The 19796-nt window shown below is 34.9% G+C and overlaps 1 protein-coding gene across 1 annotated transcript in view; it reads left to right on the forward strand.

Annotated features, from left to right (window-relative positions):
• LOC149785286 (condensin-2 complex subunit D3-L-like) overlaps positions 1–19796 on the forward strand; it is a 203629-nt gene that overhangs the window by 54134 nt on the left and 129699 nt on the right. Inside the window, exons 10-11 of the mRNA XM_089979161.1 lie at positions 11097–11153; positions 15380–15489. Coding sequence (XP_089835287.1) covers positions 11097–11153; positions 15380–15489 — 167 coding nt within the window. The remainder of the gene's footprint in view (positions 1–11096; positions 11154–15379; positions 15490–19796) is intronic.

A 19796-nucleotide genomic window follows, 5' to 3' on the forward strand; every position in this document is an offset into this window, starting at 1 on the left:
GTTTACATTTTAAACCTTTTGTTTGTTGCATCCTGTGTCTCTAACCCTATTTTATCAATGCTAATCAAACTTTACCATGACCCTATACTGATCAAACTTGCCATGTTGATGCATCAAAATGAGTAGTATACTTGCCAGAATATTTCCTTCCACATGGCTTAGTCATTAACTTAGATTCATAATCAGTGGGTTATGGGTTTGAATCCCTTCCAGAGCAGCCAGGGTCATGTTCATGATATAACCCTCTGCAAGGCTCTTAACTTCCATCACCTCAGCATAAATTCTCCATACCAGCCTGTTTTTGTTGTCACCTACTCCAAAATGTGATTCAGTCAGCAAAGTGATTTATGTTCACAAGTAAGCACCTTATTTTTCAGAATTGGACATCTAGTAAAAACCTTGTTTTTCAGAAGTGGATATCAAGTAAATAAATGACAACAGAGCTTTTACAGTTATAAATAAATTTTCCGTCAGCTCAATTATACTTGACAGATCATTAATTGTTCTTTTCACATGAATAGTCAACTATAAAACATCAACCAAAGACACTTTATTTATTCTTTGTATTTAATTTTAAATATTTGTTGGGGGGGGAGCAATAGCTCAATAAATCATTATGTTAAGATATCTACAGATTTGCTAAATGTTCTTGAAGATAGTAAACATCAGACTTAGTTGGCAATGTTTACTTGGGATCTTCTGTGCAATGGGTATGAACAAAACAGTGGGAGACATGTTTGTGTTTTAGAAAGTACCATAGTCTGGGTTTGCTATTGAAATATAAGCCTAGTAATTGGCAAACATACCTTTGGAGTGTGTTGTTTGAGTGCCAGGTAATACGGGTAACAGCATGCATACTCTTAAAAAGTGCTTACCGTTCCATGCCCTGGAATCAAAATGATATTTTGATTGTAAACAAATGTTCCACAAACATGTTTATTTAATTAAAGTATGCTACAAAAATGTTTGAGGTTTCATTGAATATTTAGTTGTAGAATAATGTAATTTGCATGGGTTTATGTATTCCACTAGTAAACTTAAGATAATTGTTGCACTACAAGTGAAAATTCAGGTAAATGATGCCAAGTTGATGCCCATTATTTGTGGTAAATGATGCCAAGTAGATGCCCATAATTTGTGGTAAATTATGCCAAGTAGATGCCCATAATTTGGGGTAAATTATGCCAAGTTGATGCCCAAAATTTGGGGTAAATGATAACAGGTTGATGCCCAAAATGCATTTGTATAATGTTTTCTTATGCCATGCATGCAACCGCAGGAAATTTAAGATGGGGCATCAAGAAGGGCAGGATACATCACAAAAAAGGGCAGGATGCCACCATGGAAGGGGACAAAACTGAAATAGTTGGTTTTCCTAATAAATCACATTTTATCTGCAGCAGTGCTTTTGTATATTGATTTATTCATTAATGACATAAAATTGTGAACCACACTGACCTAAATTCACAAATTATAGGACAACAGATTTACCAGCACATTATTGGGCAACTCAAGATCTGTTGGCACATTAAGGTACAACAGATCTGTCTGTACATTGTGCGACAACAGATCTGCTGGTATGTTCTGAGACATCTGCCTGCATATTATGAGACAACAGATATTCCTTTACATTATGGGATAGCCCAGAACAAACTTAAAGACCTAATAATGTTTCCTACCTGAAATATTCTCAGCATGTTTTTTATTTTTTAATGTTTTTCTAATTTCTTGTTGTTTGTTTTTGTAATAATATTATTATGTTTCTTATCTTATAGGTCTTGTCTAATGTTGTAAAGCGCTTAGAGCTTCTAAAGATTAGGCGCTATACAAAGTCCACATTATTATTATTATTATTATCTACTGGAGTATTATCAAGGGAGTGCTGTTTTCCAGTGATGTTGGAATTTTTTAAAATTAAACTTGTATTAACATATCAAAGACTATTCTATCAAAATTCAGTTTTTATCTCTGTGATAGGATAATTGGTCCACAAGTCTCTGATAAGATCGATGGTTTATGTACACAACAATAGAAAAAGGAAATTTTTCAGCTGTTATGTTTATTCACTCAACAACATCAAATAAAACCTATATACAGTTGCATGCAAAAACATTAATATACTAAATATATTTGGCTATCCAGGGGACTTCTTAGTAAATATATTTACCTAAGTGAGTGCAACAGGTATCGTTTAATCTCAGTATGATATTACCAATGCTGGCTTGTATCAAGGGGTAGTCTGGCAGGAGAAAAGACTGCATAGTAAACTGTAAAGAAACACAATTTTGAGGTGAACTTGGGAGGAGCCTGGCACATTCTGTCATACCCTTCTCTATCTTTATTGAACTACCAACACTTTTTCTATTGTACCTTGGGGCAGCCCAACAGGTTTAAAGCCTACATTTATATACGGGGGGGTGTGTGTGTGTCTGGCAGGCAGACCAAACCGTATTTCAAACTTGAGTAATTATGACTGTATAGAAATGTAGTGAACCTGGAGGGTGGGGATAGAGTCTTACAGGTTTCTGTCATACTCTGCTTTACCTAGAGTGAGCTCAGCATGTTAATATCATGCTAAATAAAAATTGGGGGGGGAGGGGAGGTCCACAGGTAGACAAAACAGTATATTAAGCTTGGTCAGTTACCACATATACAGAAACATAGATACCTGTAAAATTGCTTATTGTAATCAGACTCAGATTATTGTCTGGATTGGGGTCAAAATTTAAAAAGTCAAAATTCAGAGAATGAAATTAATGGCCAAAATGAGAAAACCACTAGTTCATATTGTGAATGAAGGCCCCAATGATAAATGTCTGCTGGTAAAGTCAGTCTCCTTATTGTCATACTTATAATAATTGCAAATACTTGTGCAGTTGCACTCATGCAAATAATGAATTTGTCACATATGAGAAAAGAGTCCTCACATTCCAACAAAATAGGTGAATATGTTCTTATTTCTTAGAGTAACATACTTTCCCATAGCTGTAACAGAAAACTGTGCTGTTTCTGAGTACGTGAATGCACATGCCCTAATGAAATGAGTCAGACTTAGGGGATTGTAAGGTCACTCATGGTTTGTCCTGGGCAAACTCAATGTCATTCAAGCAAATCATATCTGTTATAACCACCGAACTTCCTACTGTAACTCTTCGGTATTGAAAACCAAAAAAATATCATGAGACATACACTAGACATCAAAGAAAAATGTACAAGTGGAAAACCCCCACAGTCCAACAGGTCACAAATCTTGCATAGAAGGACAAACATTATGGGAATTTTTTTTATAGAATCATTGCTGCTTTGCAGTGACTAATCCCTTTCAGGATGTAATCCAAACACTTCCTGTGAGTGGACTATTCAGTCCAGACTTCAGATAAATGACTGCAAGGTGCAGTTCTAAAGTTCATCATTTTAATCTCAGATGATGGTGACAATAGGATGCAAACTGCATAAGCATTTTCTCAGACAACACTGGCAAAAATCAACATGGAACAATGACATCATACGACATTATGAACTAGAGAAAACTTTGGAGCACTAAAGTACAGGTGCTTTCTTTGCCGTGACTGATGGAAGCATTCCAAAATTGAAAAATATTGCCTATCCAATCATCATTAAGTTTGCAGGTTTCAGACAAGGTCATCTGAAACTGATAAATGGAATCAGCAGTAGATTTATGCACACCCAGCAAATGTTGGCCATGAAGCGTAAAATTATGACCAGAAGAACACCATGTCCACTTGGGCAAACATTTCATTATTAATGCAATTTTTGAACAGATGTTGTTAACGATATCCGTAGCCATGTTGCAGTGGAAAAGTATCCATTTGCATGACCACTCTTTACCATAAAGGATACATAGATTAATGGGGAAAGTACCTTGAAACCATCAGTTGTTATCATAGCCACCAAAAAGCTTTGTAGCATCAGTAAATAATTGCATATCTGCTGCAACAGTAATGTTATTATATAAGAACAAAGATTCCATTTTGGCAAGAACTTGAACCACATATCACTATCATGTCTGCATTCTGATGTTATTTTAATATGATGATGGAGTTCCTTGGCTCTAGTTGGAAGGAAAAGCAAATATGAAACAAATGAACGGCCCAGATGAATAACAACATGAATCAAAATTTAAATGACCCAGAAGATGGAGAAGCTATCTTTTTGTGCAGGATTTCTTGTCCAGAAAAGAATGTGATGCATCATATATACATCATATATATATAGTCTACTTTCACAATAGGTAGTCTAACTTCCATCTTGACAGAATCTAAGATCCTGGAATTACAAGCATGGTGTGGGACCCATTGTTTTATGAGGAGCTGTGGGAATATGGGATGCAATTTATGAGGAGCTGTGGGGAATATGGGACCCATTGTTTTATGAGGAGCTGTGGGAATATGGAACCCTTTGTTTTATGAGGAGCTGTGGGAATATGGGACCCGTTGTTTTATGAGGAGCTGTGGGAATATGTGACCTGTTTTATGAGGAGCTGTGGTAATATGGAACCCATTGTTTTATGAGGAGTGTGGGCATATGTGACCTGTTTTATGAGGAGCTGTGGTAATGTGGGACCCATTGTTTTATGAGGAATGTGGGAATATGTGACATGTTTTATGAAGAGCTGTGGGAATATGGGACCTGCTTAATAGAGAAGCTCTGGTAATATGGGACCCGTTGTTTTATGAGGAGTTGTGTGAATATGGGACCTGTTTTATGAGGAGCTGTGGTAATATGGGACCCATTGTTGTACGAGGAGCTGTGGGAATATGGAACCCTTTGTTTTATGAGGAGCTGTGGAAATATGGGACATGTTATTTTATGAGGAGCTGTTTGAATATGGGACACATTTTATGAGGAGCTGTGGTAATACGGCACCCATTGTTTTATGAGAGCTGTGGGAATATGAGACTTACTGTTTTATGAGGAGCTGCAGTGTTTTATCTACCGTTGTATCATGCGTCAAATACGCAGACTTTTCTGATTTGATGCACAAAAATCGTCTCCGGTATGTAAATTGACGCACCCCAATGTTATGTTTTGCCTATTAACAAAAAACAAAGGTTTGGTCTAAAAACGTCGCCAGTAAGTAATCAATGCACCTCAATATTATATTTTGCTGATTAACACAAAATTAAGGTTTGGTCTAACTACAGAAATGGCTAGATTACAATTCTCCCAAACAGGGAAAACATGCACACATCAGTTTCTTACGCTGATGTTATCATAATACATAGGGTTACACCTGAGTGTGGAGCCTGTAGCTGACCTTATGTGAACTGTAACTGTCACATCATTTGTAACAACAGGATGTTAGAACTGTATAATCACTCCATCCAAGAAAGAGGCGGGGAAAACAAACATGTGATTTAAAGTGATTCTCACAAGAAATTATTATTTTATGCACACCTTTGTCATGCAATGAAGCAACAATTTCCATTCATTCAGTTGTATGCCTTATGTTGTTCCAAGATCTGTCAGAATTTGACAGAAAATGGCATCATGGGCAAAAATATTAAAATTGATAAAAAAGCAAATTAAATTGTCTTTTGGACCATGTTTATGATAATAGTATTGTTATTGAACCAGTGAAGCCTTCATCATTCAGAGATGAGGTAATGCGTACTCGTAAGATAAAACGTAATTTGTGCAGTTATCATAATACATAGGGATACAACAGAGTGTGGAGCCTGTAGCTGACCTTATGTGAACTGTAACTGTCACATCATTTGTAGCAACAGGATGTTAGAAATGTATAATCACTCCATCCAAGAAAGAGGCGGGGAAAACAAACGTGTGATTTTAAAGTGATTCTCACAAGAAATTATTATTTTATGCACACCTTTGTCATGCAATGAAGCAACAATTTCCATTCGTTCAGTTGTATGCCTTATGTTGTTCCAAGATCTGTCAGAATTTGACAGAAAATGGCGTCATGGGCAAAAATATTAAAATTGATAAAAAAGCAAATTAAATTGTCTTTTGGACCATGTTTATGATAATAGTATTGTTATTGAACCAGTGAAGCCTTCATCATTCAGAGATGAAGTAATGCTTACTCGTAAGATAAAATGTAATTTGTGCAGCAGTGGTTGAAAACACAGTGGCTATGTTTTAAAAAAGAAGTTAAGTCAAATGAAGAATGTGACAGTGAAGATGCCTTTATGTTTTATTGTATATGTACAGAGGCTAAAAAAAACTCCATGACAAATGTGCAAAAAACAATAACTTTCAGAACATTACACTGACAAGGCATGCTGGGTTGCCAGAACACAAACTGCTGATTGAAGGTCTGCAACACTAGGCAGATTTGAATGCGGGGTTACAAAAAAAATTTTCCAAACAAGACACAGCAGTGAAAGTGCTACTTAAGTGTGTAAATTGGCTGAGTGTAGAAGACATCCCTTATTTTAAAATACCTATCTCTTCCTAATTTAATACAGGACTTAACGGCTGAAGAAATTGATGCCATTGGCATTTTTAAGAATTCTGCCAATCACTATGACTCGGCTACAACCTGTTCAGAGTTACCGGAGAGCTTATCAAACATTGTTGAGGATAGTCTTATATGTGACCTGTAAAATTCGTCATTTTTTACAGCAATGGCAGATGAAAGCATTGACATAGCCAATAATAAAGGTCTTGTCATATGTGCTCAGATTATTTCTGATGACATGAAACCATCAACAAGATTTGTAACAAATATAGAATGTTCAGATGCGTCTGGCAAGGGAATTACTTTATTGACTTTAGTCACATTATATAACTAATGTTTTTGTTGTTTATTTAAACAATATAATTATTTTTTAAAAACTACTGAAAACTAATCATCGGCTTGAATAAGACTCATATGTTTGGATTTGGAATAGATGTTTTTTGCCTTGATGAGTCAAACGACTTACATGAAGCCATTTTTAGATATAACACTGGAGCTGTGGAAATATGCAGAGTATTATATGATAGTAAGGTCATGGTACAATGAATCAAAATCTGTTAAGTCTACAGTAAAAAAAGGTCGTCCAACAAGTGTAAAATATTTCCAATGTGAAATCTCTTCTTTCCTATCCAACAAATAGTTCTTGACAAATAAACAAAGATCTTTCAACTCAGTCTGCTTCAAAACACCAGTCTGGTGTACAAATAATATTTATTATTCCAGGTTTATAAATTAAAGACTTGTCCCATAGAGTGCTTTTGATAGCACTGATTAAAAGCATCAGAGAATTTTGTTAGGATTTTTACCCAAAGATAAAGAAAGAATGCATGGTTCTGGTAACCAGACCCACCCGTTTTTAATGGCCCTGACCCTCTGACTTTTTATGATGTACACCAAAAAGATCTGTACCTACTGTGCCTGGTTTTTCTCATCCAAACTGGTAACTTTAGATTGGTAACTGGTACACAAGCTAACACAGTCTGGATTTAAAAAAGTAACAAAAACAAAAAATTAATAGCAACCTTCCTGCATTATTATTGTTTTACACTAATACTGGAACCACACATTTTGTTTAAATGGCCTAAGCATAGAGAGGGGAGACATCAGCAGAAAACTAGCCCATTTGCTTCGACCTCATTGGCAGATATTGACACAAAGGTATAACTTTTGCATTGACTGATATCATCATCATCAGCAGCAGCATCATAGAAAATGGAAAGAATGCGAAACTTTGTATTACTTGTAATGTGTTGAACATTTTAAAGTGCACATCATAGCCATGTTTACGTGTAAGACTGTTTTATGTAATAATATTGGTTTGGAAATCCCACTCAAGGGCAGATAATTTATGGGCAGGAATGAGGCTTGCACATTTTCTGCCTATAGCTGTAATATGACAAAATTTGAAATGAAATTGGAACATGAAAAAGGCTCGACCAGTCAATCAATATTAAAATATTTTATAGTTTCAGGTGTCAGTGAATTTATAAAATTTCATAATTATCTTATCTTCATGGTTGGTATCATGCATATCTTTATATGGGAGTCGATATAGATACTATATCATCATGAAAAATAACAATATTCCTGATAAATATCACTGCATTGTTACATTCCAAACTAGGAGGTTTTGTCAAACTCAGGTTAATGGAAAAACAACATGGCAGTTACTCTTTTTTTATCTTGCCTGTGGTGAATGTTGCTAAAGGTGCAATATAGTGGTCACATTGCTGGTTTTATTATGTGGATCATCCTCAGATGTAGTCTGCACAGAAGAGGGTGAGGTAGTATGTACAAGGGATAATCCTAGATATTAAAGGTCATTGAGTTTGAAAGTCCAGTTCATCGTGGTTGAAAGCCCAGGTCATTTGGAGCAAATGTTTAAATTTTTGGTGGGTGGTCAGTGGTAAAGGTTTGTGGACCTGATAGTACTGTCTGATAATGCCATGGGTAAATTATCATTCAAAGTAAGATGTTTACAATGGATATAAATATCACTACTGGTGTGAAGGTCACAGGTCAGTTTCTTGGACTTTTTGGAAATAGAACTGTCAGATATTTTCAGAATTAAGTGGTTAAAAGGTCTGATGTCAAGGTTACATGGATAGTTTAATTATTTGTTAATAGTGCTGCAGCAACATCATTACAGGTGAGGCAATACATTTATGAATTTTATTTGTTTTCTGGTGGCAGTGGCATTGTTGACAGTTTACACAGACTTTGGTTAAAGTTTTTCATTGCCTTATTTGTAAATTTCCTTAACCTCTAGATGGATTCTTTCTGCATATAGGATTTATCAGTATGAACCTAAAACAGTTTATTTTGTGACGAACTATACAGTTTGCATAGCATTTGGAGGATTCATCCTTTGCTGAATCGAAACAGTTCTTACATTTTTTAGTCTAAAGTTTTTCATTTGCTCACCAAAAGGGTACATTTCTTAAAGCCTCTGATGCATTCTGTTGTTGCTCAATGATTGGGGTGAAGCAGATCCAGTTCTTTCAGTGAACCTTTTTCCCTTTTAACTTTTGAGGGCCAAGGTCACAGACATAGAAACACACAAGGAAATTCTTGCAGTTGTTGACATTTGTGGGATTTTACTTTATTATGACTATTCATTACTGTCAAAAAGATTATAAAGTGACCTGCTTGCTTTTTATTTCACATGGTCATAAGTCCAAATGAACTTGTGATATGGGGCCTGTTTTCATTCTGCTGAGTGTATCGTCCACACATCAGTATTCTTTATACCACTCTGAAGTCCATATTTCTGATCCAATATGGGCTTACATCCTCAAAATCTCAGGTGAATTTTGATAATGAGCCAGATCAACATATATTACTGAGATGATCTTGCATTTTATTTGCCTGCCTTGTTGCCACTCCAGAGATAATATTTCTGATCCAGTTTTGATAAGTCTTGGAATATATTCTTATATCATTAAGGTCTTGGATCAGTTTGGTAAAAAGCAAGATGCATGATTTCTTAAATTTGTTTCTGATTCCCTGAGGTTGTGACTGCTCTGGAGGCCATATTTCTGTTCCAGTTTTGATCAGACTTGAAACATACATTCCTAAATCATCTTAGACAAGTTCAGTAATGAATGAGATACATGCTGATGACATCATCTGATTAGCTGAGCTTGTTATACTCACAAAGCCATTTTTAAAATTGGACTTGATCAAACTTGGAATATGACTGAGCTTCTTGCAATTGAATTTCCGACCCAATGTTTTACTCATAGAAATAGGATAATATTATCAAGATGTTGGATATCTTTATTATGAATGAGATTGTTGCATATTTATTGGGTGATCATGCTTATGATTAGATGTGGACCACTTCTGAGACTTTTTGTTTTAGAAATTTGGTAAAAACTTGTTAAATAGGCTTTATTTCTTCAAGACCTGGGATGAGTATGATTATTGGGGAGATTTATGCATATTAATGACATGAACATGGATTTGATTGGCTGATCTTGTTTTAGCAGCTATATTTCTAATCAGATTTTTATAAAACTTGTTCAATTGTTTTATGTTATCTAAATGTTGATGACTTTGATTATGAACAAGATCTATGCAAAAATAATGATCTAATCTTGTATTTTATTTTCTAAGCTTGTTGGCGCTTTGGAAACTGAATTCCAATCTGATTTTGCTCCACGTTGGTAAATTAGCTTATATTATCACTGTTGTTGATTGGTTCTATAAGAGGTGAGATCTGTGCATATTAATGAGGTATCTTGCATCAATTGGATGAGCTTGTTACGTCAGTAGATTATACTTCTCATCCAGTTTTTTGAAGATTAGTAAATAAATTTATATCATGAAGGTCTTGAATAACATCAGTTATAACCAAAAAAAGTATGTATATTAATTATGCCTTATCTATAATGGTAGCAAGAATTTGTTATTAGGATATAGTGAAATGGGTAAAATCAATGGGACGTAAAGTTTGGCAGATAGGTTACATAGGGTGTGTTTTTACAATAGTAAAAAAATCCTGCTTAGTGAAATGGCTAAGTTTAATGTAAGCCAGGTGAGTGATGTGATACGCACTTGAACCCTTTTGTTTATTATGCCATTGTGATTGTAAGTACATTTTTCAGTCTCATTTGCAAGCCCATGTTGGATTGTACAATTACAAGTTCTCTCCGTTACATATTTGTTGAACTTGCCTAATGCCCCAAAATTAAAGTTAACAGCCAAAATTCCCTTGATGCATATCCTATGAATGTAATCACACTAAGACTCATGCTGTATAAAGTTCTGAATGCAGCCTAGATTGACGTCACACGGACTTGTAAATTTGCATACTTGTGCCTTGTGTTCTTGGTGTTTACAAAAAAAATAGACACAGAAGAATGTAATTCTGCACTGATCTGCAATTGACATCTTAACTAACTGCTGTAACAAAATGAGTTGCACTTTCTTAAAGAGATTTTGGGTACTTTTATGTCAAAACAAATGAAATTCCTTCCAAAATTAATATACTGATCACCTTGAAGCAGAGCAAAAAATTGAATAAAATTGGGTTTATATCAGTGGTTGAAGCTTGAGCTCAATATACCTTGTTATTTATATAGATTGTAAATATGTTCAGATTTAGGCTTGAAAATAGAGTTGACTTTATTTTATTTTTTTATTTCAGGGGTTGAGTCGACTATGCACCCAGCTCCATGGCCATGTGAATTCCATGCTCAATGCTGTAAGTTATTCTGAGCTTTCTCATGGATCTGAAATTGAAGCCTCGTTTGTTTTTCATCGATTGCATTACAGGATTTCACAACTTACATTATATTTTATTATATATTATACTTACATATAAGTCAGATCCAGTTGCAGACTTCATAGATCCAGATCAACCATTGTTTAGTGTGCTAGAAGATTTTAGTCTATGTAATTTACTGGGAGTACCGTATATATTCGTGTATAAGCCCATTAACGTATAAGCCAACACCCAAACTGAACAGGTGTAAACACTAAAAAGTGCATTACCCACAACTTCGAGACATCTCAAGATGCAGGAGGTAAGTTATAAATGTGTTTATTTAGGCAAACTTATATTTTTTTTAAAATTACATGTATACTTATCTTAAGTAATTTATTTAATTTTCTATTTTCTAATAGTTTCTGCCTAATTTAGATTTATGTATAATTTGATCAAATGATGACAAGAATTTAGCAATCACGAGTTGCTGTAACACTACCTCTCCCTTTTGACTCAATTATTTTTTGTTTATGCATTATTGCATTGGACATTTTATATCAGTGCACCGGTAATTACATTTTTACTTTGCGTTGAAATTGTAAATACCTAACTCATTAAAATGTAATCCCAGTATGACGACAAAATAAACAACAGAACGGTTCGATTCAATGCTCACAATTAGGCTACTGAACCTATTTACATAATGGCACCACCGCATGTACATTGTAGGTTTGATTACATGCTTAATTAAGTACATCCCTTGGAGTCGAATCATGGCACCATTGCGCTAAACTTTAATGATATCTCCAAAATACAATAATGAAGTTTCAGAAATAATGCTTCGAAAATTATGCTAATGCCATCAAAGCTGAGTTCTAGTTTGCTTTGATGTAAGAGACCTTATACCATACTTGTCAACTTTCATTCCGGGAGGAAAAAAAACTCCCAATTTTTGGGGTTGCTCCATGCCTACCTCCCAAATTCATAATATCTTCTGACTTTTGCAGAGAACTCCCAATTATTACATTATGTCTTCGATTTTCATGTTCTGTTGTATCACCTGTGATTTATTTTTGTGACAAAATAATTACTTTACTAGAATGCTACATGTCTGCGACATGATGCCCCAGTGCTAGACATCACTATTAACTGACACACTTCAGACTTCATAGTGATATGACTGAAAAATTGTTAAAGCTACGTTAAAAATCCAAATTACACACACACACACACATACTTTACTAGAAAGAATTCACTTCTTCACTATATAGAATGCTAAGTTTAAACATTATTCACGTAAATTATTGATTTTTTTTACCTCTGCAACATTACAAAAATAAATAATAAGACAGAACACAAAAAAAATAAAACCACAAGAATAAAATCGTCCACAATTAATTTCAATCCTTAGAATGATCACTATGAATGCTATAACTCCATATGCTATAGCGCCATTCCCATGAAAGAAACTTATACAAGTGAACACCTGGCATTTTTATACCGTATATACCAATGTTGATTACCATCGTTAAATTAAAAGAAGGAATGAAAATACATACCATGCAGCAAATTTGTCCTCAAAAAACTAATTTAGAATACTTGTTTTATAATAAACAATACTAAATGCTTTATGAGTTGACAATAAGGGAATAAGGTCAGATATACGAGGGGAAAATAGTTGCCACATGTATGGTACCATTAGACTGCCTATTTTGGTACCTTTAGTTCATCAGAATTGGGAATCCTTTATTTGCCAATCAATTGCTGGTGCTTGCATAACACACAATAATGTAGAACATGGTTTGTTTGAATTATGACTGAGGGCCAGTCATTTTCACAAAATAGTTGCATTGATAAGGATTAACTTTTAATTAGTCACGCTGGCTTTCTTGCTTGTTCATTGAAGACTAATGTTTAGCTATTGTGCAGCTTGACCACAGCTGACCAGAATATGAAAATAGGGCATGTCCTGAGGGAAAATAGTGCCTGTCACAGGGAGAAATGGCGAGTCATTTTGCAAATTTCATGCATATTGGACCAGGAAGATAGATCAATATTTAGTGAAGACAAGGCTTTAAAAATGCCATGAAAAACCTACCGATTTTAGGTTCCAGTCTCTATTTTTTTTATTCAGTCTCCCTGCTTGGCTTTTGATAAGTTCATAAGTATGCCTTACACCAAGTTTTACAAAACTACAGTAATCACGCTAATATTATGGAATAAAAGGCAATTACAAATTCCCTCTTAACACAAGCCAGTTTCAGGGTTTAATGATTAACTGGCCTGTACTGCTGTTGCAAAATGAAAGACAAATTCGCTGACTATCAACATAGGATATGCCGAAGCATCAGGCGCTTTCCATTGTGTGGAAAATTATTATGTTTCTTCAGCCAAAACACAAAACTAAAATTGATTGATCTTAGTTGATCTATATGAGAATTTTAACCTTTATTATTACCACTCTTCCTGAACATGTAAATTATGATGGTTATGTGCCTTGAACAATTAAATGTGCGTACTTTTTTAAAAATATTACCTCAATTTGTAGGATTGCTTATATCTTTGAAAATGAGTAAGTCGTGAGCACGTGATTCAGCGTAAATGAAACAGCTATTAAGGACTAGCTGAAATGTTAGCTGGAAGAATGCAATTTGGTCGAAACAAAGAATAAAGCAAAATCTGCATCTAATATGTTTGGGAATAAATAATGATTTAAGTGATGCTATGCACGCTTTGCACTGTGTAAGTACATTACAGTTCAGACAGGTCTCAAGGGTAAACTCAACCGGCCAGCAAATTATGAAGTCTGTATTTACCTTTATTTAATGGTGTGTTGGAGAAATCAGACAATATGTACATGCAAAATAATAACAAAATCAATCATAGTACTTTATAACAGTTTAATAATTGTCAGGTCACCAAAAGATTTTTTTTTTACATGCCTTAGGACACTGAAAAAATTATTGCTTCACGTCCCAAGATTTAGAGCCATTACAGTAGTCAACAAAAAGACCTAAAAGCTATCAAGTTTAGACGTTGGCCCGCGAATAAGCTGACTCCCACTTCTTCCAGGCCTTTGTTTTTTCCTAAATTATTCAGCTTATGAGCGAGTATATACATTAATTAGTAGAACAAACAACAAAGACCCTGATCTGATTAACAAGAATGAAGCAGAAAAGACATCAGTGTAGCAGTCATACAAATAAGAAATTCCAAAATCAGTGTAGCAGTCATACAAATAAGAAATCTCAAACTAATAATAAACATCTGGTTCAACCCAGCTAAGAACCACAAACTGCTACCCTCATTGGTCACTGTAACAATATGACAAGAATAGAAAGTTCCAAATTACAGAAAGAAATAAATATCATACATCAGAAGATCTTATGGGATTGTCTGTTGTATGTCATTTCTTGTCTCTTGTCTATCCATATATTATTACAACTTTGTTATTGCTACCCCTCCTAAGTTAGTTGGAGGATTGCCATGACATTTACAAACACAGACATTCATCTTATGGTCTACATGGTCGTAAATGAAAAAGGTGCTGCTCAGACATCCAACATGGTACATCTTGAAAATCTTGTTAATACTACTCCTGCTACTACTCCTGCTGAACAGTCATATCAGCATTGATTTTTCACCAGAACGCTTTGTATGGTGTCTGATTGGTCTTTAATAACAATTGTGTCAATATGATATCCAATATGGCTACCTCAGTGACCATCTTGAACATTTTATTGCTGCTCCTCCTGGATGAAAAGTGATATCAGCATAGCAGCCATCTTGAAATTCTTGTTATGCTACTCCTATCTGGAAAGTCATATTGATGTGTTGTTTTACCAGATGACTAATTGTGATACCTAGTTGGTCCTGAATTGAAAAGCCTGTTAATCTGATCTCAGACATTATTACCACAATGAATATATTGAAAATCTTATCACTGATTTTCCTGATTGGATGGTCATATCAACATGGGATTTTCAACAAAAGTGTTCTAATGGTGTCTAGTTTGACCTAAATAAAAATGGTGCCAATCTTACATCCAGCATGGCTGCTATAGTGGCTAAGTTGAAAATCTTACTTCTCAGGTACATATCAGAGATGGTTTCAACACTCAGCATTTAAAAAGAAGAAATAGTCATCTATTGAATTCCTGAAAGTTCTTTTTGGACAGTAGTGTGGAAGCCCCTTTGATTGACTCTTGTTTTGTGTCATAACAGGTGTGTAAATATCTTCTTCCCTGTCTCCTGATGATAGTGGAAAACAAATCCTTTCAGACAATTCCACGCCAGATGATCACAGCAAGGGACCATGCCATCAAGTTTGTCGGGTAAAATGTTCTTGTTGTATTTGTATAATATATAATATTTATTTGTAGATAATACAATATAATATCATTGACAAAGATCTGTCATTGTTGTTGTTGTTGTAGGGTTTAACGCCATTTTTTCAGCACACGGCTATACATGGCGGCCAGTATTAATGGTGGAGGAAGAACTCCGGAAAGAACCACCGACCCACGAAAAGCTACTGGCAAGCTTTCTCACATACCCACATTGGCTGAATCCGAGACTCGAACCCACGCAGACAGAGGTGAGATGGCAGTGATCCTTAATGGAGAGCGCTTTAGACCACTCGACCACTCAGGGCCCCAAGATCTGTCATTGCATACTATATCTGCAGATCAGAATTTATCCTGTTAGCTTAAAATTCTGAATAGAATGAATTGATTAGCCTGCCAGTATGCATTGAGAAATTTGATTATACCCTGTTTGTTTTATATTCTGTGTAGACTATAACATTAACTCTGATCTGCCTGCCCATTATATGGTTGGTGATTTGGATCTTTCCTGTTTGCTTGAAATTCTGTATAGAACAAATAACATAAACTTGGATCTGCTAACCCAGTATGTGGTGTTAGATTTAGTCTTTTCCTTTTCATTGAAATTAAGTAATGCTACATAACAAGCAAGAGCCAAACCAACAGGTTTTGTATAGTTTAAAATATCAATTTATTTTCCTAAAATACAAAGTGAAAGAATTTAAAATTATTTACAGTATGGTGTAAATTCCTAAAATACTAAAAGCTTATATCAATTCCAATAGATCCAAGTAATCTGAATATGTTCCAGAGGTATTCCAAATGAAGAGTATGATGTACTGACGTACCAGCACTGCATAAGAATCACATTGTTTTAAATCCAAATGTCTGCTAATGAATTTACAGTAAATCCAATAGAACTATAAATCCAAAATATCCTTGAATATTTCACCCATACAACTGTTAATCCAAATAGTCTTTAGCAGTAAATTCTTTCAGTAATTAATATATCTAAATGTCTTTTAATAAATGTTTTTCACAGCACTGTAATTCCAACGAATAATTGTACTAAGTACATGAATCAATCCTCTCAGTACTCTTTTAAGACCAGTAATAACTTCAAGAATGAGCAATTCCGCATTCTAATCCTTTTATATATCAAGGAGACAATGCAATAGCTAAACAGTTTAATATGAGGTTTTTTAATGAAATCATTTGGTATTTATTAATATTCATTTGCAGTAAACTACAGAAATTCCAATTACAGGCAATCAGGAACTAGGTCAGTTGGACCTTTTTCCCAGTACCAATGTCCTAACTGGATCATGTGATGTTTACTTGAACTGTTCCAGTGCATCAACCTTGGAATTTTATGAAATTGTACTTGGCTTTATACACGACTCCATTCTAAACATGCAAACTATGATTTTAGAATAATAACATTAAAGCTTTCATTTACTAAATGACCCTTACTAAAATAATTATGAAAATAATGCAGTGGAACCCTGCTATAACGCTATAATTGGGGTCCAATAAATTGGATCGCATTAATATCAGGGTCGCGTTAATGTGGGCTTTTACAGTATTTTACTTTTTTCAGAGAACAACTCACTGCCACATATACGTATATTCATGTCTAATGTATATGATGAATAGGGTATCAACACCATTTACTATCGTGCCGTTGTACATCCATAATGCACGTTATTCCATTGAAAAATTACACACAGATTTACAATATTCAGTAATTTTGTCCCAGATGATTGTGTCTCAATTCAGTGTCTAATATACAGCATGAACATTGTATTAACTTTGTTTACTTGCCGTCTGATATCTGTTCATGATGTATATTAGAGGTTGAATTCAGACACAATGATCTGGGGAAAAAATTATTGAATATTATAAATCTGTGTGTAAGTTTTCAATGGAATTACATACTGCATGCCACGAATGCACGATACATCATACAGATTAGATATGAATACATGTATACGTGCCAATGAGTTGTTCTCTGAAAAAAGTAAAATACTGTAAAACCCTGCTTTAACACGACCCTGATATTAATGCGATCCAATTTTTTTTACCCCAATTATCGCGTTATAGCAGGGTTCCACTGTACTTTAACTTACAGCTGCCTCACTAGGCGCTCAGCATTAAGAGCTTAGTGTTAGGACTTGTCAGCCTGGTGTCAGGATAATGTGACTGGGTGGGGCATCATGCTACATGTCTGCAGCATGATGCCCCAGTGCTAGACATCACTATAAACTGCCGCGCTGCAGACATTGTAGCGATATGAGTGAAAAATTGTTAAAGCTATGTTAAAAATCCTAATCACACACACACACACTACTGAATGGGTGGTCATATAAACATGGAGTTCCAATGAAAAGACTTCCTATGACATCTGGTTAGTCATAAATAAAACTGGTGCTCATCTGATGTCCAATATGGACACCATGGCAACCAACTTAAAAAATCATGTTATTACTACTCCTTGTGAATCAAAGTTCTATTGACATTGGATTTTCAACAGAAGACGTAATGTGATGTCTAGTCTATCCTGAATGAAAATGGTGCTGCTTAGACATCCAGTATATCTGCCACAGCAGCCATCTTAAAAATATTGTTATGGCTACTCATCTTGAATAAAAAAGTGACATTGACATGGGGTTTTCACCAGGATTGCTTCTTATGATATCTAGTTGGTCTTAAATGAAAATGGTTTTGCTTGGACATCTGACATAGCACCATAGTGGCCATCTTGAAAATCTTGTTATTGTTATTCCTTCTGAATAGAAAGTCATATCAGCATGAGGTTTCCACTGATGTACAATGCTGTCGGGCATTTCTGCGCACCTACGGTTTCCGTCTCCAATATTGAAGCAAAACGCATACTGAATATGACCAATTGAAAAAAATAAAATACTGCAATGCTTACCATTTGAAAAGAGGCAATTGTCGCCAGAATATTCTGTTCAAAATAATATTAATTTTGGACACAGAATACCACCCCTGTGTTCTTGTGACTCGCGACATGTTGGCCTGTTCTATGCACAGCTTTGAAAAGATGTGAATGTTTAATAATCAGGCTGTTGAAATGAAATACATTACTTTGGACTGTTTCTGTCAGCTGTTCGGTCCAGTAATTAGGTCAAGTTTATCACTGGTTTTACAAAATTCAACGGAACAATACCAATAAATGTCAAGAGATGTTAAGTAAGCTAAACCGATATTGTAAAAAAACTAGTAAAGGTCAACATTTTATAAAAAACAATCCATTATGTGGAAGAGAAACAACAATGAATAGGATGTAATGTGTTTACGTCTTGTTTATGGGGAATAATTACTAAAGAATTTAGAAACAGACTATACGCCGGGGAATTTCTTGAGAAATCCGTTCTAGCGGCAAGTTTACATGTTGGGTAGCAGACGATATTGTACGTGTGGGACAGCTTTTTGCAAAATTGGAAACTTGGAGTAAGATGCAGAATTGTTTTAAGGTACACATTTCCATTTTTTATTTAATGTATTTATTTGTATGATTCTAAAAGATACATAGTAAATAGGATTTTCTGGGTTACAGGTTCACAAAGGACATGGAGTGGGTCTTCATGTTGACATTTAAAATTCACATTTTCATTTGCACTTCGAGTCGAAATGTGGGTTATTTTTGTACACTCTATGAACATCACTTTTCTTAATTAAAGTATGATTGTTCTTTCTTGATACATAATGGATTTTTGACCCAAAATAACAAGTGATCCAATGTTTACAGAAATTATGTATCGTTGCGCAGAATTACCCGATGTGCAGAATTGGCCAACATGGTGGTAGTTATTATGATATCTCCTTGCGTCTAAAGCAGATGGTGCTGATTCGATGTCACGTCCAATATGGCCACCAGTTCAGACATCTTGATCTTAAATGGAAAGATATATCAGCATAGGTGTTCACCAGAAGACTTTTTATGGTGTCTATGTCAGCGTAGGTGTTTACCAGAAGACTTTTTATGGTATCTATATCAGCATAGGTGTTCACCAGAAGACTTTTTATGGTGTCTACATGGTTCTAAATGTGACTATGGCTACTCTTCCAAGATGTTTGGTCATATCAACATGGGGATTTCACCAAAAGATGTTTTGTAATGTCTTGTTTGTCCTAAATTAAATTGATGCAGACTTAATATCCAATATGGCTGCTGTCTTGAAAATCTTTTTATCTCTACTTCTTTTGAAATGGAAAGTCTTATAAACTTTTTATTTTCATAACTAGGCCAACCTAGTGGCCATCTTGATAATTTTGTTATAGCTACTCCT

The sequence above is a fragment of the Sinohyriopsis cumingii genome, chromosome 13 (assembly GCF_028554795.1).
Source record: "Sinohyriopsis cumingii isolate HCF-2022 chromosome 13, ASM2855479v2, whole genome shotgun sequence".
NCBI classification, from domain to species: Eukaryota; Metazoa; Mollusca; class Bivalvia; order Unionida; family Unionidae; genus Sinohyriopsis; species Sinohyriopsis cumingii.